This window comes from Aethalodelphis obliquidens, unplaced genomic scaffold, assembly GCF_003676395.1.
Source record: "Aethalodelphis obliquidens isolate GAN/ISIS:26980383/991018 unplaced genomic scaffold, ASM367639v1 scaffold15, whole genome shotgun sequence".
Classification (NCBI taxonomy): Eukaryota; Metazoa; Chordata; class Mammalia; order Artiodactyla; family Delphinidae; genus Aethalodelphis; species Aethalodelphis obliquidens.
In genome coordinates this window covers 27,896,944-27,906,389 of record NW_020837959.1, presented here as the reverse complement: position 1 = coordinate 27,906,389, position 9,446 = coordinate 27,896,944, and the positions used below count along the sequence as shown (strand labels likewise).

General features: G+C 39.6%; 1 protein-coding gene across 3 annotated transcripts in view; it reads left to right on the top strand.

The window, feature by feature from the left end:
* SCEL (sciellin) overlaps positions 1-9,446 on the top strand; it is a 119,814-nt gene that overhangs the window by 22,329 nt on the left and 88,039 nt on the right. For all 3 annotated transcript variants that reach the window (XR_003434686.1, XM_027116041.1, XM_027116040.1), the window contains exon 7: positions 7,462-7,527. Coding sequence is in view for 2 of the 3 variants with exons in the window: in XM_027116041.1 (XP_026971842.1) it covers positions 7,462-7,527 (66 nt within the window). In the remaining variant the exon portion in view is untranslated. The remainder of the gene's footprint in view (positions 1-7,461; positions 7,528-9,446) is intronic.

Sequence of the window (9,446 nt, the reverse complement as noted above, 5' to 3'; positions counted from 1 at the left end):
ACACACACACACACACACACACATAAATATATATGCATCTATATAAAATTGAGGTTAGCATTGCTGTGGTGTTCATTTATATTTTCAATATTCTTACTCGTCAGAGTTTCCTATAATACAGTTTTTCTTTAAAACTGTGTTTTGAGTAGAGCACAAGATTGTTGTTATTTTTATTATGAAATGTTTTAGAAATGCAGAAAAATAAAAACAGAGGTGTTTTGATGATAAGCAACCATGAGCTTACCATCTAGATTCAACAAGAGTTATTTTCCAGATTTCCTTCAGACTTTTTTTTTAACATCTTTATTGGAGTATAATTGCTTTACAATGGTGTGTTTGCTTCTGCTTTATAACAAAGTGAATCAGCTATACATATACATATGTTCCCATATCTCTTCCCTCTTGTGTCTCCCTCCCTCCCACCATACCTATCCCACCCCTCTAGGTGGTGACAAGACACCAGGCTGATCTCCCTGTGCTATGCGGCTGCTTCCCACTAGCTATAGGATTTACAATGGGTAGTGTATACATGTCCATGCCACTCTCTCACATTGTCCCAGCTTACTCTTCCCCCTCCCTATGTCCTCAAGTCCATTCTCTAGTAGGTCTGCGTCTTTATTCCCATCCTGCCCATAGGTTCTTCATGACCATTTTTTTTTGATTCCATATATATGTGTTAGCATACAGTATATGTTTTTCTCTTTCTGACTTACTTCACTCTGTATGACTGACTCTAGGTCCATCCACCTCACTACAAATAACACAATTTCATTTCTTTTTATGGCAGGGTAATGTTCCATTGTATGTATGTGCCACATCTTCTTAATCCATTAATCTGTCGATGGACACTTAGGTTGCTTCCATGTCCTGGCTATTGTAAACAGAGCTGCAATGAACATTGTGGTACATGACTCTTTTTGAATTATGATTTTCTCAGGGTATATGCCTAGTGGGATTGCTGGGTCATATGGTAGTCCTATTTTTACTTTTTTGACAAACCTCCATACTGTTCTCCACAGTGGCTGTATCAATTTACATTCCCACCAACAGTGCAAGAGCGTTCCCTTTTCTCCACACCCTCTCCAGCATTTATTGTTTGTACATTTTTTGATCATGGCCATTCTGACTGGTGTGAGATGATATCTCATTGTAGTTTTGATTTGCATTTCTCTAATGATTAATGATGTTGAGCATTCTTTCATGTGTTTGTTGGCAATCTGTATATCTTCTTTGGAGAGATGTCTATTTAGGTCTTCTGCCCATTTTTGATTGGGTTGTTTGTATTTTTGATGTTGAGTTGCATGAGCTGGTTGTAAATTTTGGAGATTAATCCTTTGTCAGTTGCTTCATTGGCAAATATGTTCTCCCATTCTGAGGGTTGTCTTTTGGTCTTGTTTATGGTTTCATTTGCTGTGCGAAAGCTTTTAAGTTACATTAGGTCCCATTTGTTTATTTTTGTTTTAATTTCCATTTCTCTAGGAGGTGGGTCAAAAAGGATCTTGCTGTGATTTATGTCATAAAGTGTTCTGCCTATGTTTTCCTCTAAGAGTTTAATAGTGTCTGGCCTTACATTTAGGTCTTTAATCCATTTTGAGTTTATTTTTGTGTATGGTGTTAGGGAGTGTTCTAATTTCATTCTTTTACATGTAGCTGTCCAGTTTTCCCAGCACCACTTATTGAAGAGGCTGTCTTTTCTCCATTGTATATTCTTGCCTCCTTTACCAAAAATTAGGTGACCATAGGTGCGTGGGTTTATCTCTGGGCTTTCTATCCTGTTCCATTGATTTACATTTCTGTTTTTGTGCCGGTACCATACTGTGTTGATTACTGTACCTTTGTAGTATAGTCTGAAAACAGGGAGCCTGATTGCTCCAGCTCTGTTTTTCTTTCTCAAGGTTGCTTTGACTATTCGCAGTCTTTTGTGTTGCCATACAAATTGTGAAATTTTTTGTTCTAGGTTTGTTCTAGGTCTGAAAAATGCCATTGGTAGTTTGATAGGGATTGCATTGAATCTGTAGATTGCTTTGGGTACTATAGTCATTTTCACAATGTTCATTCTTCCAGTCCAGGAACATGGTATATCTCTCCATCTGTTTGTATCATCTTTAATTTCTTTCATCAGTGTCTTATACTTTTCTGCATACAGGTCTTTTGTCTCCTTAGGTAGGTTTATTCCTAGGTATTCTATTCTTTTTGTTGCAATGGTAAATGAGAGTGTTTCCTTAATTTCACTTTCAGATTTTTCATCATTAATGTATAGGAATGAAAGAGATTTGTGTGCATTAATTTTGTATCCTGCTACTTTACCAAATTCATTGATTAACTCTAGTACTTTTCTGGTAGCATCTTTAGGATTCTCTATGTATAGTATCATGTCATCTGCAAACAGTGACTGCTTTACTTCTTCTTTTCCAATTTGGATTCCTTTTATTTCTTTTTCTTCTCTGATTGCTGTGGCTAAAACTTCCAAAAATATGTTGAATAATAGTGGTGAGAGTGGGCAACCTTGTCTTGTTCCTGATCTTAGTGGAAATGGTTTCAGTTTTTCACCATTGAGGAGATGTTGGCTGTGAGTTTGTCATATATGGCCTTTATTATGTTGAGGTAAGTTCCCTCCATGCCTACTTTCTGGAGGCTTTTTATCATAAATGGGTGTTGAATTTTGTTGAAAGGTTTTTCTGCCTCTATTGAGATGATCATGATCATATGGATTTTATTCTTCAGTTTATTAATATGGTGTATCACACTGATTGATTTGCATGTATTGAAGAATCCTTGCATTCCTGGAATAAACCCCACTTGATCACAGTGTATGATCCTTTTAATGTGCTGTTGCATTCTATTTGCGAGTATTTTGTTGAGGATATTTGCACCTATGTTCCTCAGTGATATTGACCTGTAGTTTTCTTTCTTTGTGACATCTTTCTGTTGTTTTGGTATCAGGGTGATGGTGGCCTCATAGAATGAGTTTGGGAGTGTTCCTCCCTCTGCTATATTTTGGAAGAGTTTGAGAAGGATAGGTGTTAGCTCTTCTCTAAATGTTTGATAGAATTCGCCTGTGAAGCCATCTGGTCCTGGGCTTTTGTTTGTTGGAAGATTTTTAATCACAGTTTCAATTTCAGTGCTTGTGACTGGTCTGTTTATATATTCTATTTCTTCCTGGTTCAGTCTCGGAAGGCTGTGCTTTTCTAAGAATTTGTCCATTTCTTCCAGGTTGTCCATTTTATTGGCATATAGTTACTTGTAGTAATGTCTCATGATCCTTTGTATTTCTGCAGTGTCAGTTGTTACTTCTCCTTTTTCATTTCTAATTCTGTTGATTTGAGTCTTCTCCCTTTTTTTCTTGATGAGTCTGGCTAATAGGTTATCAATTTTGTTTATCTTCTCAAAGAACCAGCTTTTAGTTTTATTGATCTTTGCTACTGTTTCCCTCATTTCTTTTTCATTTATTTCTCATCTGATCTTTATGACTTCTTTCCTTCTGCTAACTTTGGGGTTTTTTTGTTCTTCTTTCTCTAATTGGTTTAAGTGTATGGTTAGGTTGTTTATTTGAGATGTTTCTTGTTTCTTAAGGTAGGATTGTATTGCTATAAACTCCCTTCTTAGAACTGCTTTTGCTGCATCCTATAGGTTTTGGGTTGCTGTGTTTTCATTGTCATTTGTTTCTAGATATTTTCTGGTATCCTCGTTGATTTCTTTAGTGATCTCTTGGTTATTTAATAGTGTATTGTTTACCCTCCATGTGTTTGTATGTTTTACAAATTTGTTCCTGTAATTGATATCTAGTCCCATAGCTTTGTGGTTGGAAAAGATAATTGATACGATTTCAGTTTTCTTAAATCTACCAAGGCTTGATTTGTGACCCAAGTTTGATCTATCCTGGAGAATGTTCCATGAGCACTTGAGAAGAAACTGTATTCTGTTGTTTTTGGATGGAATGTCCTATAAATAACAATTAAGTCCATCTTGTTTAATGTATCATTTAAAGCTTGTGTTTCCTTATTTATTTTCATTTTGGATGATCTGTCCATTGGTGAAAGTGGGATGTTAAGTCCCCTACTATGATTGTGTTACTGTCGATTTCTCCTTTTGTGGCTGTTAGCATTTGCCTTATGTATTGAGGTGCTCATATGTTGGGTGCATAAATATTTACAATTGTTATATCTTCTTCTTGGATTGATCCCTTGATCATTATGTAGTGTTCTTCTTTGTCTCTTGTAATAGTCTTTATTTTAAAGTCTATTTTGTCTGCTATGAGAACTGCTACTCAGCTTTCTTTTGATTTCCATTTGCATGGAATATCTTTTTCCATTCCCTCACTTTCAGTCTGTATGTATCCCTAAGTTTGAAGTGGGTTCCTTGTAGACAGCATATATACCGGTCTTGTTATTGTATCCATTCAGCCAGTCTATGTCTTTTGGTTGGAGCATTTAAACCATTTACATTTAAGGTAATTATCGATATGTGTGTTCCTATAAACATTTTCTTAATTGTTTTTGGTTTTTATTGTAGGTAAAAATTTTCCTTCTCTTTTGTTTCCTGCCTAGAGAAGTTCCTTTAGCTTTTGTTGTAAAGCTGGTTTGGTGGTGCTGAATTCTCTTAGCTTTTGCTTGTCTGTAAAGGTTTTAATTTCTCCATCGAATCTGAATGAGAGCTTGCTGTGTAGGGTAATCTTGGTTTTTCCCTTTCATCACTTTAAATATGTCCTGCCACACCCTTCTGGCTTGCAGCTGAAAGATCAGCTGTTAACCTTATGGGGATTCTCTTGTGTGTTATTTGTTGTTTTTCCCTTGCTGCTTTTAATATTTTTTCTTTGTATTTAATTTTTGATAATTTGATTAATATGTGTCTTGGCATGTTTCTCCTTGGATTTATCCTGTATGGGATTCTCTGCACTTCCTGGACTTGATTAACCCTTTCCTTTCCCATATTAAGGAAGTTTTCAACTATAATGTCTTTAAATATTTTCTCAGTCCCTTTCTTTTTCTCTTCTTCTCTGGGACCCCTATAATTCAAATGTTGGTGCATTTAATGTTGTCCCAGAGGTCTCTGAGACTGTCCTCAATTCTTTTCATTCTTTTTTCTTGGTTCTGCTCTGCAGTAGTTATTTCCACTATTTTATCTTCCAGGTCACTTATCCGTTCTTCTGCCTCTGTTATTCTTTTATTGATTCCTTCTAGAGAATTTTTAATTTCATTTATTATGTTGTTCATCATTGTTTGTTTGCTCTTTGGTTCTTCTAGGCCCTTGTTAAACGTTTCTTGTAATTTCTCCATTCTATTTCCAAGATTTTGGATCATCTTTACTATAATTATTCTGAATTCTTTTTCAATTGGACTGCCTATTTCCTGTTCATTTGTTTTGTGTGGTGGGTTTTTACCTTACTCCTTCATCTGCTGTGTGCTTCTCTGTCTTCTCATTTTGCTTAACTTACTGTGTTTGGGGTCTCCTTTTCGCAGGCTACAGGTTCGTAGTTCCCATTGTTTTTCATGTCTGCTCCAAGTGGCTAAGGTTGGTTCAGTGGGTTGTGTACGTTTCCTGTTGGAGCGGACTAGTGCCTGTGTTCTGGTGGATGTGGCTGGATCTTGTCTTTCTGGTGGGCAGGTCCGCATCTGGTGTTGTGTTTTGGGGTGTCTGTGACCTTATTATGATTTTAGGCAGCCTCTGTACTAATGGATGGGGTTGTGTTCCTGTCTTGCTAGTTGTTTGGCAATGGGTGTCCAGCACTGGAGCTTGCTGGTGGTTGAGTGGAGCTGGGTCTTGGTGTTGAGATGGAGTTTTCTGGGAGATTTTTGCTTTTTGATATTACATGGAGCTGGGGGGTCTCTGGTGGACCAGTGTCCTGAACTTGGCTCTCCCACCTCAGAGGCACAGACCTGACGCCCAGTCAGAGCACCAAGACCCTGTCATCCACAGGGAAAAAGAGAAAAAGGGAAAAAATGTATATATATCGTTGTTCCCAAAGTCAACGTCTTCAATTTGGGATGATTCGTTGTCTATTCATGTATTCCACAGTTGCAAGGTACATCAAGTTGATTGTGGAGCTTTAATCTGCTGCTCCTTAGGCTTCTGGGAGGGATCTCCCTTTCTCTTCTTTGTTTGCACAGCTCCTGGGGTTCAGCTTTGGATTTCAGCCCGCCCCTGCGTGTAGGTCGCCTGAGGGTGCCTGCTCCTCACTCAGAGAGGATGGGGTTAAGGAAGCATCTGATTAGGGGGCTCTGGCTCACTCAGGCCGTGGGGGGAGGGAGAGGTACCGAATACGGGGAGAGCCTGCGTGGCAGAGGCCGGTGTGACATCGCACCAGCCCGAGGCACACCGTGTGTTCTCCCAGGGAAGTTGTCCCTGGATCACGGGACGCTGGCAGTGGCGGGCTGCACAAGCTCCCGGAAGGGCAGGTGTGGATAGTGACCTATGCTCGCACACAGGCTTCTTGGTGATGGCAGCAGCAGCCTTAGAGTCTCATGCCCGTCTCTGGGGTCCACGCTTTTAGCCGCGGCTTACGCCCGTCTCTGGAGCTCCTTTAAGCGGCACTCTGAATCCCCTTTCCTCGCGCACCAGGAACTGAAGAGGCAAGAAAAAGTCTCTTGCCTCTTCGGCAGCTCCAGACTTTTTCCCGGACTCCCTCCCGGCTAGCCGTGGCTCACTAACCCCCTGCAGGCTGTGATCACGCAGCCAACCCCAGTCCTCTCCCTGGGATCCGACAGAAGCCCGAGCCTCAGATCCCAGCCCCGCCCGCCCTGGTGGGTGAGCATATAAGCCTCTTGGGCTGGTGAGTGCTGGTTGGCACTGATCCTCTGTGTGGGAATCTCTCCACTTTGCCCTCCACACCCCTGTTGCTGCGCTCTCCTCCACAGATCCGAAGCCTCCCCCTTCTGCCACCCCCCATCTCTGCCAGTGAAGGGGCTCCTAGGGTGTGGAAACCTTTCCTCCTTCACAGCTCCCTCCCACTGGTGCAGGTCCCGTCCCTATTATTTTGTCTCTGTTTTTTCCTTTCTCTTTTGCCCTACCCAGGTATGTGGGGACTTTCTTGCCTTTTGGGAGGCCTGAGGTCTTCTGCCAGCATTCAGTAGGTGTTCTGTAGGAGTTGTTCCACGTGTAGATGTATTTCTGATGTAGTTGTGGGGAGGAAGGTGATCTCCGTGTCTTACTCTTCCACCATCTTGAAGCCCCTCCCCCAGATTTCTTTTTAAAGAAATGTCTACATTGTTTAGTGTCAAAGGAAATGGGAAAAGGGTTTTACTTGGAAATGGGAAAAGGGGTTTACTATATTCCAAATAGCCTGGAATATAGACAGTTACTTCCTATGGCAGGAAGTAAGTAGTTTTCATTTTATTTCCAAGACCTTGTAGGAAAGTCATCTTATTGCCTTTTTAACTGTCAATTTATTTTCAGCTTTTCCTGGTAGACATGTGGGTGGGGTCAAGCCTTTCCACGTTTATAATTGATGCCATTTCTTAACAGACAGTCCTGGTTTCCACCGCCCCCTCCAGGTTATAAGGCCGCCCCAAGCACAGGAGCGAGCACAAGGTAAGTGAAAGGTGTCAAAGGTAATTGAGATGTCATGTGATGGAAGAATCCGTTAGATATTGACAACGTATAATTGTGGATGCTTTGGAATAAACTGGGGGCAATTTTGTGAACTCTGAGAACTGAATAAGACAGTGCCCAGTGAAAATGAGGTCAGGATACAAGTGGCCCTGGTAGGAAATCTGACAAGCTTTGAGGAGTAAGTGCCTGTATTTTTAGTTTGCTAAGGGTTGCTTTAACAAAGTACCATAAAGTGGGTAGCTTAAAAGAAATTTATTGTCTTACAGTTCTGGAGGCTAGAAGTCCAAGATCAAGGTGTCAGCAGGGTTCCTTCTGAGGGTTGTGAGAGGGGATCTGTTCCACCCTTTCTCCTGGCTTCTGGTGTTTTCCTAGCAATCTCTGGCGTTCCCTAGTTTGTGTAAGCACCATCCCAATCTCTGCCTTCATCTTTACATGGTGTTCTCCCTGTGTGCGTGTCTGTGTCCAAATTTCCCTTTCTTACGACACCAGTCATATCGGATATGGGGCCCAACCACCTCTGGTATGATCTCATCCTGACTTAACTACTTACGTCTGCAATGACCCTATTTCCAAATTAGGTCACATTCTGAGGCACTGAGGGTTAGGGCTCCAACACATGAATTTGGAGAGGACATAATTCAATCCATAAGGGTAGCAGAGGAGAGAACAAACACTAGGTGGTGCACAGCGATTTTTGGCTATGACAAGCCCAGATATCTGGATGGGAATAGGTATGGCAAGTTCTTCGTAAACTTTAAGTGACAGATAAGTGGGGGATTTTTGTTTGTTTGTTTTTGTTTTGTTTTGCTTTTTTTTACTTTTTTGTTGTTGTTGAGAGCAATAGTTACAGGTAAAATTACAGAGCATGAGGAGGACACCTTGTTCTACAATTTCCATGCTGGGAATGTCAACAACTATTTAACTTAATAAATATTTAATAAGTGATTACTGTATGCCAGATATTGTTCTAGGATCTTGGGAGATATCAGTGAACAAAACACATAGCCTGTGTTTGAGCCTTCAAAGAAGTAGACACAAGTGTAGGACTCCCATAATCTATGTCATCACAAACACTCGAAGGAAAATAGGTCTCCAAGCTGGTTTTGCTTTAGGGTATCCAAAATTGTTTTCATGTCATCAACCCCTAGAGTATCTTCACCAAATATTTCCATGTTTAAATGGGCTTTATTGTCCCAGTTCAACAATTGGAAAAGAGTTATGAAACAGTGTGCTTGTTTCATACGATATTGTTTTATTTCCAGAAGTTTTCATCTGTTGCACAGGCTTTTAATGTCTCTTTTATTTCCAAATAATAGGAATATTTGGAATAGGAGTATTCCAAATAATAGGAATATTTGGAAATAAATGTCTTAAAATTTAAGTTGAATCTGTAAGGACATAAATAAATTTTAGTTGACTAATAGACACAAAGAGCTCAAGTTGTCTTGTTCATACTTCTGGCTGCATCTGCATGTATGTGTGTGTACATATGTATTTATTATATGTGTATAACATATATATAACATTATTGAACATGTTGAACAATCACAACTTGGAATTACATTCACCTTTTAAAATATTTTCTTTTAAAACCTGTTCATCTATGGGTGATTTACAATTATATGAATTGCCAAATGTGGATTATATTTCTAGTTTAAAACCTCCTTTCTCCTCAGGCTGTGTTTAGCTATTTCTCCATGAGTGATACCTTTCATGGAGCTACCTAAGTGGGAAAATATTAACTATGGGTTTTGCTAGTTACTATTGTAAGATAATACTTTAAGATCCATCCAGTTTTTTCTTGATAGACAGTAACTGACACTCAGAAATATTTATCACTTATTTCCAAGAAATATTTATCACTTATTTCCAAAATAACTTGTTATTTTTATCTTCTA